We start from the raw sequence: 18,113 nt of genomic DNA, 5'->3' as shown, positions 1-18,113 counted from the left end.
ACTTTAAACTTATACAGTGAAAATAAGTATTTGAACACCCTGCTGCATGTCCATTGTGAGAGAGATAAACTAAAAAGAAAAATCCAGAAATCAAAATACATGATTTTTTAACAATGTATTTGTGTGATCAAGCTGCCAAGTATTTGAACACCTGTGTATTAACTAGTACTCTGACCGTAAACAACCTGTTAGTCCGCCCAATAGAAGTCCACCTGCACTTCATGTATCATCCTGAATCAGATGAACCTGGTCCTTGGCTGCATAAAGACACCCGTCCACCCCATACAATAAGTAAGACTTTAACTTGTAACATGGCGAAGACCAAAGAGCTGTCCAAAGACACCAGAGACAAAATTGTAAATCTCCACAAGGCTTGAAAGGGCTACGGAGCAATTGCCAAGCAGCTTGGTGAAAAAAGGTCCACTGTTGGAGCAATCATTAGAAAATGGAATAAGCCAACAATGATGGTCTATCTCTATCGGAGTGCAGCCCATGCAAGATATCACCTCATGGGGTCTCAATTATTCAAAGAAAGGTGAGTAATCAGCCCGGAACTACATGACAGGAGTTGGTCAATGACCTGAAAAGAGCTGGGGCCACCGTTTCCAAGGTTACTGTAGGTAATATACTAAGACGTCATGATTTGAAATCATGCATGGCAAGAAAGCTTCCCCTGCTTAAAACAGCACATGTTAATCCCCGTCTTAAGTTTGCATATGACCAGTTGGATGATACAGAGAAGTTACTGGGAATATGTTTGGTGGACAGATGAGACCAAAGTAGAACTTTATGGTCATAATTCCACTGAGTGTGTTTGGAAGATCCGAAGAACACCATCCCTACTGTGAAGCGTGGGGGTGGTGGCATCATGCTTTGGGGGTGTTTTTCTGCACATGGGACAGGAGGAGTGCACTGCATTAAAGAGAGGATGACTGGGGACATGTATCGTGAGATTTTGGGGAACAACCTCCTTCTCTCAGTCATGGCTGAGTCTTTCAACACAACAACGACCCAAAGCACACAGCCAGGAAAACCAAGACGTGGCTCCGTGAGAAGCATATCAAGGTTCTAGCATGGCATAGCCAAGCTCCAGACCTGAACCCAATCGAAAATCTTTGGAGGGAGCTCAAACTCCGTGTTTCTCAGCGACAGCCCAAAACCCTGACTGATCTAGAGAACATCTGTGTGGAGGAGTGGGCCAAGATCCCTCCTGCAGTGAGTGCAAACCTGGTGAGAGGCTACAGGAAATGTTTGACCTCTGTAATAGCAAACACAGGCTAATGTACCAAATGTTAACATTCATTTTCTCAGGTGTTCAAATCGTGATTTGCAGCTATATCACACAAATAAATCGTGATAAAATCATGCATCGTGATTTTGGGATTTTTCTTTTTAGTTTATCTCTCTCACAGTGGACATGCACCTAGGATGACCATTTCAGACCCCTTCACGATTTCTAAGTGATAAAAATAGCAAAATAGCAGGGAGTTCAAATACTTATTTTCTTCACTGTAGATAAAAATCATGTTTGTATCAATCATGTGAGACACAACTGTTAATGTATTCAACACTTAAAAATTTAAAAGGAACCGTTGGAGAAATATTGGCTCCCTTTAAGTTGATACTTTGTACAACCTCCTTTCGCTGCGGTCAGAGTAACAAGTATTTTAGGGTATGTCTCTAGAAGTTTTGCACATCTGAAACAATAAAATTTGCCCATTCTTGCTTACAAAACAGCTCAAGTTCTTGTTTTGATGTTGCTCTTTTGCAAGAGTATTTTTCAGATCTTTCCACCAAGTGCTCCATAGGATTGAGGTCTGGACTTTGGCTTGGCCATTCTAACACCTCTATATTCAAAGCGGCGCTGCCACGAGCGGCTGCCTTTTCCAGCAGCTGCCCTATTGTTTTATTGTCTGCTCCTATCTTCGGTGTTTTTTCTTCCCGTTTTGACAACTACACTATGGATTACTTCTATCCAATGGACATGGCTTTTTACGCACAAGAAATGCGTGTATTCAAGGAATTTCAACTCCTTGCCCTGAAGAATTCTCGTGCCGGCGTGATGAAGGGGCCTATCGTGGAGGAAATGCCGGAGCTAGCGAAGCGGCTAGCGGCGTTATAAGTCTTCGGTACCATCCGTAATCATGGTAAATGCGAACTCACGACCAAATAAGATCATCGAGTGCTGGTGGAAAACATCGAAGCGCACAGGGAGCGCAGTTGTCTGTGTTTTGCGGAAACGTGGCTCACGTTTAGCATTCCGGACGCTAACGTGTAGCCACCCGGAGCTACCCGGAGCAATCCGGCTTCAACGCCGCTAAACAGAGACACGAAAGCCGGGGGGAATCGGAGAGGAGGCGGACTTGCTAACACGAGGTGGTGTATCCCTGGATTTTCACAAAGAAAAGTTTTTCCATCTGCCGCAGGGATGTCGAACTTTTGGACTGGCGTGACGTCATCCACTTCGCTACAAGCACCCCTAGGGCATCATGTTCATCTGTTAATAAACAACGGGGTAGACTGCTGGAAGTGTGAATTTCCCTACGGGGATGAATAAAGTATCTATCTATCTATCTATCTATCTATATTATTATTGTTAAACCGTTCCATTGTATACTTTGCTTTAGGGTCGTTGTCAGGGCTTTTGCTAGCTAGCCATTTGGATGCCTTTAGCACAAATGTTTTATGGTGAGGTCTTTGTTTAAAGAAATGTGAATACGAATTTGTCTGTTCTTTTTTTTGTTTTACAATTTTTTAGTATTCTGGTGTTTTACTTTGTGATAAATACTAGATTAAACCTCAATCAAACTCAAAATGCTTTTTAACACGCACACTTGTTTTGGTGTTAAAGGCGGTCGCGTGAGACTCCCACCATTGTGCCGGAGCGGTCGCATCCAATAGGCCAGTGCGCCATATCAGCCGACGAAAAAATAATTTGAATCAAGGAGAGAGCGCCCTTTAAAACAGTGCGCCAAATCGGTGTGAAAATACAATATAATAATTAGATTTTTATTTTAACACCAGCAAGCGATGCATGCCATGAGACTGGAGATAGGCCGGGGCACAAAACTGATGCACCAATTTTCTCGAGAAATTTGGTTTATGCAGCTTTTGTATTGTTTAACCATAATAACAAATATTAATAACACTATTAATATTTTACTCTGTTTTTTAAGGACACTGATTTCTTTTGGTGCCCTCCTTGGGACTTGATGACCCTCACACGTCGCGCGTTATGTGCATTTGCAGGGCTACGGCCCTTGTTGTATACCTGCACCTCATTCACAGGTCTCGTGCAGACCCAAAGAGATTTTCTGCCAGAATCGCCCTGAACTGCCTCCATCCATTTTCCTATCAATTTTAACATCCCTCTTGAAAGAAAAGCAACACTAGAGCATGATTCAGCCACCACCATGTTTGACAGTAGGGGATGTTTTTTCCAGGGTAATGCAAAGTTGCTCCGACACCAAACATAACGTTTTGAATTTAGCCCAAATAATTCAGATTTGGTCTCATCTAACCAGAGCACCTTGTTCCACATGTCATCTGTGTCTCCCATGTGGCTTCTTACAAACGCCATGTATTCTTTAAGAAAGGGTTTTCTTATTGCCACTCTTCAATAAAGGGCTGATGTATGCAGAGTACAACTAATAGTCTTATGCACATATTTTCCCACCTCAGCTTTGTATGCCTGCAGGTCATCCAATGTGATTGTGCGCCTCTTTGTTGCTTCTCTGATTAGTTTCTCCTTGTTTGGGCTGAATGTTTAGTGGTATAGCCAGGTCTAGGTAGGTTTGCAGTGGTGCTCTCTCCATTTTGATATTATTGCTCACGTGGTGCTCCGGGGGTTATTTAAATGTTGCGAAATCTCCTTGTATCCCATTCCTGCTTTGAACCTGCCTGGTCCTTTCTTTGGTCCTTGAAATGCTGTCTGTTCTCTAGTGTCTCCTTTCATAAACTGAGACTTAATGACACACAGGTGAATTCTGTTTGTCATTGTTGGTCATTTAAGTCGACATTGGATGATTAAGAAGTCATCGGGGGAATTCTAGGGTCAGTTGGCAGAGCTAATGGACAATTTACAAAGTTTCACCATTTGACTCGTTTAAGACTTGAACAGCCGCAGACGTCAGTCGGGATCGAACCACGGCCGGATGATCGCCTTTCAGGAAGTTCTCCGTCAGCATAGCGTATGTCTAGGAAAGGACGCGAACGATCATTGGGGGACAACGCAGACGAGGAGAACGTCCTCACCTTTCTGCAATCGTCCGTCAGCATGGCGTCCAGAGTTGCTACCAATGACGAGAAGGACGGTCTCGAACCGGGATGCTCGTTCCAGCACGCCTGCATTACGTCGTAACTGGAAACAAGCATCAACCGGTTACTTTCGATACTGTTCTAACATACTGTGTCTTGAGTGGCCAGTCGTGCCTAGTTACAGTACATGGTCAGAGCCGCCAAATATTGAAAATTGTAATTTGGAATGTATAAGGAACATTTTCAGATTTGCGTTGGCCTAATTTTGCATCACTGGTACGGCAGTATCACGGAGTAGTTAAGAACACACAGAGGATCACCAGGACTCCACTGCCCTCTCTGCATGAAGAAATATATAAAATATTGCCGATGATTTTTGGGAATAGTTCCAGTATGAATTCAATTAAACTGTCAATGATTTGTAAAAACATTTCAAATGTGACATTTTGTTGACTTGTTATTACCCGCATGCACTGTCATTTTTGTCAAATTTGCCAGGGAATTCCTTTTTTTATTTTTGGGAAACCTGATTCTTATGCGCTGGATAGATTTCTTTGTGCGCTGAGAAGGCCTGGGCGGTACGCAATTGGGCACGCGGGCAGCTTAGAGGGAACATTGGTTATGAGTCGTACGTGTCGGAATTGGCGTGCTGTGGCCGGGACAGGCGATGTCCTCTCTTAAGTGCGGTGCAGAATTGTTGTGTCATGGGCAGGTCTGAATACGGACTTTCACCTGGAGAAAAAAAAACGTTACATTCAAAGGAAGTGTCCTAATGCCAGGGTTGGGTAGCTTTAACTTGATTACTTTCAATGACTTTTGGATGACTCCAATACCAAATATGCTAATAAAAGACAAAAAAAACTAAATATGAATAAAATGATGACTCACAACACGTGGTAAGCTTTCTCTCCTGGCTTTGATCTCTGTGATCTCCGGCAAAACTAACATAAAATGCGACAGAAACAAAATGAAAATAAATCCAAACAGCTTGCCAACATCATTTTTGCCGTTCCGCGTATTCCGTTACTCCCCAAGCCTGCACAAAATTGAGTCATTTTATTTATATTTAGTTTCTTTTGTCTTTTATTAGCATATTTGGTATTGGAGTAATCCAAAAGTAATTGAAAGTAATCAAGTTAAAGTAACCCTACCCAACCCTGCTCTTACCCAAAGAGAAGATTTCCCACAGCAGAACCCCAAAGGACCAAACGTCGCTTTGGGTGGAGTAAACACTTTGGAAAAGACTCTCCGGAGACATCCATTTTAGAGGCAGCAGGGCCTATCGGGAGCAAGGACAAAATCAGTCAAAGCCGGCACGCCATTGGCCGATTCCTGTCTCATCCCGTGTACTGACGCGTCCTCGGGCCACGTAGTCTTGATCCCTGAGAAGATCTCGAGCCAGGCCAAAGTCGCCCACCTTCACCAGACGTCCATCGCAGACTAGGACGTTCCGGGCCGCCAGGTCTCTGTGGACGCACTGGGAGAAAGGGCGGACCCTCACAAAAGCGTTCGGCGGGGGTCTCGTTTGGTTTGCCAGAACGTACGTTGCGGGACGAAAGGAAGTTCATGGCGTTGGCCACCTGGAAAGCGAAGCTGTAGAGGTCGCTCGTACCCAAGACGGTTGGGTCGCTCGCAGGGGGACACAGCGCCTCCAACTGGTCTAAAGGGTAAGTACATGAGGAGAGTAAAACAAGCTCATGAAAGTGTTCACAGAAAGGGGAAGGAAAGATGCAAAGCCTGGTGGCAGGGGATGGTACTGACTGGGAATGTGATTCTACATGGGAAAAATTGCAAAGAAATGTGGTGACTGATGATGAGTCGTTTGTGAACAAATCGGCTCTTTGAAGTAAGCGGCGAGAGCCGGCTCCCCATCGATAAGGAGACAATTCCCTTGGAGGTGCTCTTTTTCTCTCTCCCAATCCCTCTCTCTCTCCATCTCCCTCTCCCTCACTCAGTCTGGCTGGCTGTCTTTCTAGTTCTCTGTCGCTCTGTCTCTGTCTCTCTCTCTCCCACTCTTTTTCTCTCCTTTTCTCTTTCTGTTTCTCTCTCACCTTTTCTCTCTCTTTTTCTAACTATTTTTCTTTCTCTTTTTCTCTGTTTCTCTCTCTATATCTATCTATCTATCTATCTATCTATCTATCTATCTATCTATCTATCTATCTATCTATCTATCTATCTATCTATCTATCTATCCATCCATCTATCTATCTATCTATCTATCTATCTATCTATCTATCTATCTATCTATTCTTCTGAAATAAATCTATCTATCTATCTATCTATCTATCTATCTATCTATCTATCTATCTATCTATCTATCTATCTATCTATCTATCTATCTATCTGTCTATCTGTGTCTCTCTCTCTCTCTTTCTCTCTCTCCATCCCTCTTTCCATCTCTCTATTATTCTATCTCTATCTCTCTTTCTCTCCACCCTTCTCTCTACCCCTTCTCTATGTCCCTTTCTCACCTCTCTCCCCCTTTAGCTTTCTCTCTCTCTCTCTCTCTCTCTCTCTCTCTCTCTCTCTCTCTCTCTCCCTCTCTCTCAATTTCCCCCTTCCCTCTCCCTCTTCCTCTTCATCTCTCTGTCTCACTCTTCCTCTCCCCCTCCCTCTACCCCTTTTCTTCCCTACGTCTTATTTTCTACCTCTCTCGTTCCCCCTCACCCCCTTCCCATCCTTTTCTCCCATACTCTCTCTCCCTTTTGCTCTCTCCCTCTCTCTCTTTCTCCACGTCTCTTCCCTTTTCTCTTTCTGTGACCCTCTCTGTCTCTTTGTCTATCTCTTCCTCTATATCTCTATATCACCCTCTCCATCTCCCCACATCCTTTCCCCCTCCGTCTCCTTTTCCTTCTCTCTCTCTCTCTCTCTTTCTCTCTCTCTCTCTCTCTCTCTCTTTCCAGCTCTTTTGAAGGCGCTCCCGACTGCATTTGATTTGCCTCACCGCTGGCTCTTTTCTGTGAGCAGAGTCGAAACAGACAGTTCTCCAAAACCTGACCGAATTCCCATCACTATTGGGAACCCACAAATAAACATGGAGGAAGTCCACAAAAGTGTGTTTCCTTCCACGAATGACAGCTGACTTCCTGCCTCACCTAACGCTGCATTTTGACTGCTGTCGCCGATGGCCCCGCCTTCCTGCTTGCTCATGTCCATGTAACCTCCGTCTGCTTCTCTGCAAAAACATAGTTGCATGTGAGTGCGTGCGCACTTTCGTACCTAAATTTTGGCGTTTTTGTCCAAGTATGCCTGCGTGTACCGCTTGGGATGTACGTGGGTATGGAGAAACGCGTGTTTCTGGCGACGCAGGTAGTTGGCCAGGTCTCCGTGGCAACAGAACTCCGTGATGACATAAACAGGACCTGTGAAGGAGTCCAGCAGGGAGCATTATCGATCCCCTTGTCATTGTACCACCACTTTGGGGTTCCTGAGATTTACAAGGACGTCAACCTCCTGATGTGCAGGCTCCCAGCAGGTTGACAATGTTCAGGTGAGGACCCAGGTGACACAGAACCTTCAGTTCGGACAACAACGACCGGCATGCGGTACTGTTGGCTGGAAAAAAAGTAATTCTCCTTCACTTCTTTGTGCTTTGTATTCCACAATGCATTACTCCAGATCACATCGATGCATTTTTGTCAGCTAAGCGGCTCTTGTTTGCTATTTTGTCCACCAAAATGCAAACTGCACTTGTGCCGCTGCGATCCATTATCTGAGTTTGGACCGGCAGAGTGTTTTTTTGTCAGGCCTGGTGGCCGTTTTTTACTATTATTATCACCTAAATCCGACATGTCAAATATACCGGCCCGGATGATTTGTCATGATTACTGATGCGAGGCACCTGAGCCTGCTCCTTTGGCGCCAACTACCTCGGACACTGATTGCCTACCTGTCACTTTTTAAACCCCCGCCTTTCTGTCACCGGTTGTCAGTCCGTCTGCGAACCTCAGCTCACGCTAGGCAAGCCTTTCGACCCTGACTCTCTCCTGTTCTGATTCCAGTCTGTTTCCCGGCTCCGACCCATTTTCTGAACTTGACTACGATTTTTGCTCCCCCATCCCGGCCACAGATCTGTTCTTTCCCGCTCTCGACACTGCCTTCCTCCGCCACGAAATTACCACTTCCGCATCTGAGCAACCTGCCCCCCCGCGACCAGCGATATACGGATAGTGTGTACTATCCTTTCCCTTTTTCCAAATAAAACTAAGACAAACGCACGCAAGTGGGTCCAGTATTTGTTCTGGTCCTGACATGATTTAACCGAGCCCGCCATAAATCTATGAGTATGTCAAAAAATATAGGTCATTTCTATCAAAAGCTATGATTTGTTTTTGAAATGCACATCAAATGCTCCCTATGGCCACTAGACGACAGTAAAGGATAAACTCGCAGCTTTAATAGGCCCATTGTAGCAGTTTTATCTAATATAATCTGATCGAATATCCCATGCACTGCTTTTTATTTTATTTTTTCATGTATTTTTTGTTCATATGAAGTTACATTTCTTTCATAGCTCCCACTTGAGTTTGTATAGAGTGTCGAGTTGGTTCAGGTGTAAAACCGCATTCACTCAACTGTTAAAATAAACCAGTTTACACATTCAAAGCCAACCATGATTAGTTTAGATTAGTTAGATTAAAATAGTCTGAAGGTTAAAGCATACTACTAAAATAGTACAGTAAGCAAAAAGTCTGGATCTGCCCTAGAGCAGAACTGCATTTGACATCTCTGTGTTCCATTATCCTCGATTCCATTTTGGTGCGAGCGGGGAACGGTATAAGGCACTTTTGTCGGGAGAAGCACTGGTACAGTTGTGGCTGCGATCCATTATTTCCAGTCGACTATTGCTGAGAGCTTTGGCCAGTAACGCGATTATTTGGGGTGGTTCAGGTCGCTGAAACATGCCATTGTGGCCCAGTTAAGAAGAAATGCACTGTTTTGGCCGCGATCCATTATCCCCAGTCGATTATTGATTCGAGTGAGGGACGAAAAAGCAAATTTGTGTAATGCATGGTGGCTCTTTAATTCTGGTTTATTCGCTTAGAATTAATAGCACTCGTGCAGTCGCGATCCCTTATCCACGAGCGGGTGCCGGCACAGTGCATGTTAAAAATAGGTTAGGGGGTTCTACTTAGTGGATTTTCCATGGTTCTGGTCCCCATTACCCGCAACAAACGTGGGATTACAGTTCACAAAGGCAAATAGCTGCACAAAAACGTAAAGAAACAAGTAGCACACTCACATTTCACCATCTTGACAGCCACTCTGGTGGTTTTGTGGTCTTGGAGCAGATCCGACACCTCGGCTTCCACCACTCGGCCAAAAGCTCCTGAACCTAAAACCTCGCCTGGACACAGCACACGGGAACCGGGTTCTAACACAGGGTGCCACTTATCGCTATGACTGCACTACAAAGTGCTTGCAATACCTAGCTCTATGTTGTCCCTGGGTATTTCCCAGGCAGCGCTGTAGGGCAGTTGGGCGGGGTCCAGGTACGTGTACTCAAGTCCATCAGGACTCACTGAATCAATCAGCTTCCAACGGACTTCGTACCGAGGTTTCTGAGGGAGAAGAGAACTTGTAAGGCACCAAAAAGTAAGAGCCCTTTTAGGCGGAGTTTGACTGACTTTTCTCCACAGGATGATGAGTATGACCAGGAAAATGATAGCGATGATCACTAGTACCAGAACAAGCGCCAACATGGCCACCTGAGACAAGAGAGCTGGGAAAAAGTATTCGGTTATGTTATGATTTGTCAATTGCCCTAACCTGCGCTTACCCTTTCAGCCCCAGCTGCCACTCGTTCCCTAATTAGTCATCCTCCTATTTAGACACGTCATTCTCGTTCACTCCTGGTCAGTCCGTCAGCGAACCTCAGCGCATGCAAGCCAAGCACTTTTGACTCTGGCTCCCGTTTTGATCCTGACCTGTTTCCTGTATCGATCCCCGATCCAAACTCCGTTCTCCTGTCCCGGCTACCCGTATCCAGCCTGATTCTGATTTCTGTATTGATCCCCGATCCAAGCTCCGTTTTCCTGTCCAGGCTACCTGTATACTGCCTGGTTCCGTTTCCTGTATCGATCCCCGATCCCTGGCTTCCTGCACGTCCCGGCTGCCCGACTTGTTTCGATCTCTGACCACGCTCGGTCTCCCGTCCCGGCTGCCAGATTTGCTTCCGATCTCCGACCACGCTCAGTTCTCCCGTCTCGGCTGCCCGACTTGTTTCGACCTCCAACCACGCTTCGTTCATGAGGGCTTCCCGCTCCTCCTGCCCAGCAAGCACCAGATCGCTGTCTGTTTCCTCTTGCTCTGACTTCCCCAATCCCTTAATAAAGCATTGTATGAAACGTCACGCATTTGGGTCCCCTGCTTGTACTGTGCGTAACAGGTTAATGGAATTTATGATGGGATTTTAGCATAGAACGAATACATTTTCTGTCATTTCTGCCAACAGCAATCAGGTCGGTGATATCTCGGTAGCCGAACCACTCTGTAGCCGAACAAATCGGTATTAGACCCAAAATCGTGTGTATTTTATTGCAGTATTCGGACAAAATTTGAAACTTGGATAAAGCTGAACACTGTCAACTTCCTAAAACTAAACAGCAATAAAACTGAACTAGTTTTCATTGGCACTTAATTCTTGCATATTCAAAATCTAATCTAAATCTATATTTTCAAACCTCTTTAGTTGTTTTGTTCGTGTATGTGTGTGTGTGTGTGTTTGTGACTTATGGGCTTTGAAACAGCTGAACCGATTTTTGTGAAAATGTGCACAGTTGTACTTTAAGCCTCTGCAGGTGTCTTTAGCTAGGTTTCGTGTCAAGGTACCCCCAAAACACACCAGCAAAATAAATAAACATCTGCTTGTGTGGGTTCTCTAACGCCATCAGGCAACTAAATTGGGTACTACAGTTCCTGACCACCGATCACTCCTAGCAGCCAAATCCAATCCAAATCCAAATCCAATCTTCTTTCACAATCTATTCCACCCTGGTCATCCTGGAAGGGGGATTAACACTTGTGAGGCCCCTTCTCAAGGTTTCTTTTTTCCTCACGCGGAGGTTTTGAGTTTTTCCTTGCCCGCATGTTGGTTTAAAATCAGGTAATGGTGTTATTGTAATCCTGTGCAGTCCATTAAGACATTTTTATGATTAAGGGCTATATAAATAAATGACTTGACTTGACCTTGATTGTTTCTTATGTACATGCTTCAACAAACCAGGGCCCGCAACGCCTGTCCATTCTGCTTTGTTTTTATTATGTTTATTTTTTCTTATCTACACATTTAAATGTTTACCATTGTTTAAGTACTAATTTTAATCAGATTTTGAGTACAGTGGAACCTCGGTTCTCGACCATAATCCATAACCAGAACCCTGTTGGAAAATCGATTTGTTCGATCACCGAAATCATTTTTCCCATTAACAATAATGTAAATCATTTTAATCCGTTCCAACACCCTGAATGTTTACCATGAATTTTTAATGTAAACTTAAAGCTAACCCAGGCTAATCGTACGTTCGCGTTATCGTAATCTTCCGTACGAAAGATTACGCTAACATGAACGTGTAAAAATAAAAAAAAAAGGATGAAGAAAAGAATTATGAAGAGGATTTCTTACCTTTGTGGTGGTCAGCAGAAGGCGCAGGTGGAAGGTGGTGCTATTATTTCTTTCTTAAATGCAATAGTTGTACACGCTACTTTTCTTTTTTCACCTGTAGCAACTTTGCCGCTTGCATGACTTTCTTCTGAGGCATAATAAGGGGCTAAAACACCCGTACGCCGCTCAGCATGGCACCCTAGCGTACGCACTCACGCATTACCGGCGTTCGAACTCCGATTTTTTGACCGAACAGCGAAGCAAGAATTTCTGGAAATTTTTGGTCGGACTCCGATTTGTTCGAACTGAGAGGCGTTCGAAAACCGAGGTTCCACTGTATTTGGGAATGCGTAGGATAATATAAACCTGAATATATTTACCTTGTATCGGCAACAAATCTCTGGTACTCGAACAATTGGCTGTTCGAACACCGATCCCGAACGTCTTACCGTCACGTACCGAGGTATCCCCGTAGGACCAATTTACTCACATGTGGAAACCAGTCTGAGGTCTCTGGCTCGCCGTCCCGCAGAGTTGGAGACTTCGCATCGGACGGCAGTCAAGGTTGCGGCGTTTTTCAGGCTCAGCACGCTATGCACCTGGCATGTCATAAGCATGTTGTGATGATGTCACATGTATGATGACGTCAGCCATTACCTGTGTTAGGCCCCTATCCGCCAGGAAGGTGATGTTTTCATGGAGAGACACTCCCTCCGATGCACCTGATTGGCTCACCCAGTTGCCTGAACTGTTGGTGCACCTGCAGTAGGGTCGGCAATACTGTGAACATTGGTAACAGACTAGTATCGGTCGATACTGTTGGGAATTCTCTCTCATCTCATTAGCTACACTGCTTATCCTCAGTAGGGTCGCGGGGGTGCTGGAGCCCATCCCAGCAATCATCGGGCAGTGGGCAGGGGACACCCTCAACTGGTTGCCACACAATCGCAGGACACACAGGGACAGACAACTCGCCATTCACACCTAGGGACAATTTGGACCGGCCAATCCACCTGAAATGCATGTCTTTGGAATGTGGGAGGAAACCGGAGTGCCCAGGGGAAACTCACGCAAGCACAGGGAGAACATACAAACTCCGCACAGGAAGTCTGGTAGCTGGATTTGAACCCACACAGGAGGTTCCCAAGACCTTAGAACTGTGCCTGCACACGCACTAACCGCTGCGCCGCCATGCTGCCCCGGGGGCAGATTTAAGGTCTTAAATGATAAACTAAGTGAATTCCATCGAATTAGCCGAATTAGTCGAATTAGTCTTCGTCCAGCCTCTCTCTCGATCTCCCTCGATCGATCTTCTGAAGTTCTCCTCTCGACCCACGTCTCTCTCCTAAGCTGGCGTGTCGGCTCCTCCCATGTGCCGGCCAGGAACGCCCATGTGGGCTCCACCTCGTCGCCTCGATGCCTGGACCCCTGCGTCACGAAGGACCCTCTTGCGCCGGGAAGCGCTGATTATCATATCAACCCTTGTCCCAGTTCCCGTTATTTCTGTAAACATCCTTCTTCACAAGGTTGCAATAACGTCGCCCCACAGCTCAGCCAGTGAATATCTTTTGCATTTAAATGTAATCTGTATTTGATCGTACAAAATCCCTTATAGTCAAATTTATAAAATCCTTTAATACCCATCTGATACTTTTTGCTTTGAAACTTACTGATCATTGGATAATATAACCCTTGGCCCTTTTAGCACTAAAATGATTGCCATGACAACCAGATGTCTAAGATATCTTCCATTTTGCATTATTTTGAAAATAATGTCAGTAAAAAGCCTTTCTGGTTCTGTTGCCTTAGTGACAAAGGATTTGTTTAAAAACAGTAATATGTTTACATTTGTGTTTGCTGCTAGTTCGCATCGGAAGGCAATCCTTTGTCACTTCTTGTTTATTTATTTCTCCCTCTTTTTCTTTCTCCTGTTCACTCTCTTTTTCTTTCTCTTTTTCTCTTTTCTCTATTTCTCTCTCACTCTCTAACTCTTTATTTTTCTCTGTCTTGCTCTCCTTCCATTTTCTCTTGCTAATTTACACTTTAATTCTCTTTCTTTCTATTTTTCTTTCTTTCTCACCCTCTTTCTTTCCCGTTTTCGACCTCTCTCTCTCTCTCTCTCTTTCTCATCTCACTTTGTCTTTTTCTCCTGCTGACTCTTTTTCTTTCTGTCGTTTCACTTCTCTTATTCTTTTTATCTTTCTCTTTTTTCACTTTCTTTTTCTCTCTATACTCATTTCCCCCTTCTTCTCCATTCATGTCTCTAATCTGCTCTCTCTTTTTCTCTCACTGTTACTCTATCTCCCTCGTTCTCCTTATCTGTTTATCGCTCTCTCTTTTCCTCCCTCTCTTTCTCTGTCTTTTTCTCCCTCTCTTTCTCTTATATTTACTAGTTTGGCCCTCGTAAGATTTTTTATAGCATTTGTGGCCCCCGAGTTAAAACGAGTTTGACACCCCTGTGCTAGGCTATGTTTTTCTTACACTTGTGCACTGTGACATGTTAACCAGGTGACGGTAGGGGGCGGTGTTCCTTCGCTAATGCACATCATGGCTTGAGTGCTCGTCTCCGTCAGGGATGTAATTCTCGGGGGGGCTGCAAACAATGGTAACGTTAAGTTACTGTAAGATCAACCGTCATTTTTGCAGGGTTGGGTAGGGTTACTTTAACTGGATTACTTTCAATTACTTTTGGATTACTCCAATACCAAATATGCTAATAAAAGACAAAAGAAACTAAATATGAATCAAATGACTCAATTTTGTGCAGGCTTGGGGAGTAACGGAATACATGGAACGGCAAAAATGACAAGCTGTTTGGATTTATTTTCATTTTGTTTCTGTCGCGTTTGATGTTAGTTTTGCCGGAGATCAAAGCCAGGAGAGAAAGCTTACCACGTGTTGTGAGTCATCATTTTATTCATATTTCGTTTCTTTTGTCTTTTATTAGCATATTTGGTATTGGAGTAATCCAAAAGTCATTGAAAGTAATCCAGTTAAAGTAACCCTACCCAACCCTGCATTTTTGTTATCAATTCACCTTTAACTTGAAGGTTGAAGGACACCTCATCTTGATCATCTTCATTGTAGATCCTGGCTGTGTAAATTCCCGTCTGCGTCAATCTCACTTTGGCCAATGTCAGCGAGCTCACGTATCTGTCACGGACAAGGCAGTACAGTTTTGCCGTACAAAGTACATTTATTGTGCCTTTTAAGACATGTACGACGTACGAGAAAATCTGTACGGAAAGGAACGCAAATTTGTCAATTGTGGGTACCAATTATCACGAAACGGCAAATCAATCAATTCAAACAAGTACGCCGCAGAAGCCTCTATCTCGGTATCGTTTTTTTTCGTTGCAAACGAAGCGAGCGGTCTGATGTAGTGAAAGGAAGTCCGTCTCTTTTTAGAGAACCGGCTTTTTCGGCTCAACTCATTAAAGTGAGTTGGCTCTCAAACGGCTCACTTGCTTCGATGCATTATATTACGAATGATGATGTTGTATAAAGAAGTTAAGAAAAAAAGGAAGTATAAAAGGAGAAAATGAAAAAAGACAGGCTTGTGGTTATCCCTTTAATCAGTATATTACCAACAATAATTTAATGCAGAAAATGAATTCATAATTTGAATGAGAATATGTATTATTCTACTTAATTATATTTGCATGTATTTTTTCCTTCTATGGTGAACGTCCAAGCCACTTCATTTTTAAACTTTTATTATATAGGTTTATTTAAACCCTATAAATCAAGTTAATCGGTTGGGTTCTGGCAGATTCGGACACATATACCCGCAGGCCGGGTCGGGTTGGACTTTTTAGGCCTGATCTTCCCTTCACTTCAGACACAGCACTACTAAAGGCCTAGGTGTGAAATGCACAGCCTACCACTGGTTTCTAGCGTCATTATGAGCATTGACCAAATTGAAACCCTATAAAGTCCTTGTGTACCTCCCATCCGTCACGTTTGCATTGGACACAACGGTTCTTCCTGAGTTGACGACAATGCTGCTGTTGTCTTTAAGCCACATCACCAAGGGCGGAGGATAGGCATCCACTTCCACCCGCAGCGCCACCGTGTGGCCGACCAACGAGGACACATTGGTGTCGTGGCTCGCTCTCGCGGAAACGTAACCGCGATCTGAGGGGAACCCAAACACACAAAGGCAAATAAAATAAAGGTTAAGACATAATTTACTTTTATACTGTAAATCGTTACAAAATCATGCATTGTGATTGCTGGATTTTTCTTTTTAGTTTATCTCTCTCACAGTGGACATGCACCTATGATGGAAATTTCAGACCCCTCCATGATTTCTAAGTGGGAGAAATATAGCAAAATAGCAGGGTGTTCAAATACTTATTTGCAGCTGTATCACACAAATAAATTGTTCAAAAATCATGCATTGTGATTGCTGGATTTTTTTTTAGTATATCTCTCTCACAGTGGATATGCGCCTATGATGGAAATTTCAGACCTCTCCAGGATTTCTAAGTGGGTGAAATAGCAAAACAGCAAGGTGTTTAAATACTCATTTCTAGCCGTATCACGCAAATAAATTGTTCAAAAATCATGCATTGTTTTTTTCTGGACTTTTCTTTTTAGTTTATCTCTCTTACAGTGGATATGCACCTATGATGGAAATTTCAGACCCCTCCATGATTTCTAAGTGGGAGAAATATAGCAAAATAGCAGAGTGTTCAAATACTTATTTCTAGCCGTATCACACAAATGCATTTTTCAAAAATTATGCATTGTGATTGCTGGATTTTTCTTTTTAGTTTATCCCTCTCACAGTGGATATGCACCTTAAAATGGAAATTTCACGCCCCTCCATGATTTTCTAAGTGTGAGAAATATTGCAAAATAGCAAGGTGTTTCTTCACTGTAAATGATTGGTTGTTTGGATCAGCAATTTCAGGTACAAGCATGGTGAAATTTAAGAAGTCAAATGAATTTTATAAGATTCACAGAAATTGTACAGTAAATACTTAAAGGTTCAGTATGTAATATTTGACCATTAGATGTCTATGTATGGTGATGTGCAACCCAAAAAGTCCGCTAAAAAGCACAAGAAAGAATACAAACTACGGAGATTCATAGTGACAAAAACCTAACATTATTTTCCCACTCTTTTTTTGCTTAGCTGTTTAGGAAAAAAAATAAAAAAAGAGAGAGAAATATAAAAAATACTATAAGGAAAAGTGAAAAGGGAAAAGTAAAGGAAAAAAGGAAAGAAAAGAGAGAAAAATAGGGTAAAGGGGAAAAAGAAAGAAAAAGGAAAAAGAGAAAAAAGTTGGGAAAATAAGGGGAAGGAAAAGAGAGAATAGTAAGAACAGGGGAAAAATAAATCAAAGAAAGAAAAATAAACGGTGAGAAACATAGTGAGGAAATGGAAGACTACATGCTGAGTGCTAACACCCCTAGCAAAAAGTATGGAATCACCAGTCTTAGGCATGGCCTCACTCAGCCATTTTATTCTGTAGAAAAATCTCAGATCACAAACATGAAACAATCTTAAGGTCATTCCAAACTGCAACGTTTTGCCATTCATAAACAGTAAAAGAAATGAAGAAAAAACATTCCAATGGTCATTAAATGTTACGCTTGTAGAGCAAGTGCAGGGAAGTAAATATGGAATCACTCAATTCTGAGGAAAACAAATATAGAATCAGTGCATTTGGAGTAGAAAATAAGGACACACCCAGTCAATTTCCTTTCATTAATTGGGCATTTAGCTTCGATTAAGTCCTCTCGTTAGTCAGCAGTTAAAAACAGTGCAGTTATCACAGCTCGGAGAGCTCCTGGACTAAGTTGGTTGGCAAGAATCATGGCTCCAACAAGAGTGATGTCTCTTGAGACCAAAGATAGGATCGTCAAACTTCTTGAAGAACGTAACTCTACTGGTATGGTTGCCAAAGATGTGGGCTGTTCAGAGTCAGCTGTATGCAACAGTATGGGAAAGTTGTTAAAGTCAAGCATAGTCATAGGTCAAGGAAGACATGTAGCCGTCAAGACAGACAACAACAGGCCATATGTCTTGAAAACAGAAAATGCACAACAAGACAAATGAAGAGGAGGAAGTCGGAGTCAATGCATGTGACAGAACTGTGCAAAATCACCTAAAGGAAATCGAATTTTCATATAGGAAAGCTAAAAAGAAACCATCGTTGACGCTAAAACAGAAAAGAGTAAGACTGCTATGCTAAGGAGAGGCAATCATGGACTGTAGATGACTGGATGAAGGTTATCTTCA

At 43.3% G+C, this 18,113-nt stretch overlaps 1 protein-coding gene across 1 annotated transcript in view; it reads right to left on the bottom strand.

Annotated features, from left to right (window-relative positions):
* LOC148349121 (platelet-derived growth factor receptor beta-like) overlaps positions 1–18,113 on the bottom strand; it is a 30,483-nt gene that overhangs the window by 427 nt on the left and 11,943 nt on the right. The window contains exons 9-25 of the mRNA XM_088320690.1: positions 15,808–15,997; positions 14,898–15,013; positions 14,342–14,453; positions 12,518–12,620; positions 12,351–12,459; positions 9,885–9,979; positions 9,686–9,818; positions 9,500–9,604; positions 7,708–7,812; positions 7,517–7,619; positions 7,353–7,432; positions 5,802–5,917; positions 5,612–5,734; positions 5,425–5,536; positions 4,890–4,989; positions 4,255–4,360; positions 4,094–4,196 (exon numbers count right to left, since the gene is read on the bottom strand). Of these exons, the coding sequence (XP_088176816.1) occupies positions 4,094–4,196; positions 4,255–4,360; positions 4,890–4,989; positions 5,425–5,536; positions 5,612–5,734; positions 5,802–5,917; positions 7,353–7,432; positions 7,517–7,619; positions 7,708–7,812; positions 9,500–9,604; positions 9,686–9,818; positions 9,885–9,979; positions 12,351–12,459; positions 12,518–12,620; positions 14,342–14,453; positions 14,898–15,013; positions 15,808–15,997 (1,911 nt within the window). The remainder of the gene's footprint in view (positions 1–4,093; positions 4,197–4,254; positions 4,361–4,889; positions 4,990–5,424; positions 5,537–5,611; positions 5,735–5,801; positions 5,918–7,352; positions 7,433–7,516; positions 7,620–7,707; positions 7,813–9,499; positions 9,605–9,685; positions 9,819–9,884; positions 9,980–12,350; positions 12,460–12,517; positions 12,621–14,341; positions 14,454–14,897; positions 15,014–15,807; positions 15,998–18,113) is intronic.

The sequence above is a fragment of the Urocampus carinirostris genome, chromosome 17, assembly GCF_059441175.1.
Source record: "Urocampus carinirostris isolate Australia breed hairy pipefish chromosome 17, RoL_Ucar_1.0, whole genome shotgun sequence".
NCBI classification, from domain to species: Eukaryota; Metazoa; Chordata; class Actinopteri; order Syngnathiformes; family Syngnathidae; genus Urocampus; species Urocampus carinirostris.
This window is presented reverse-complemented; position numbering and strand designations above follow the sequence as displayed.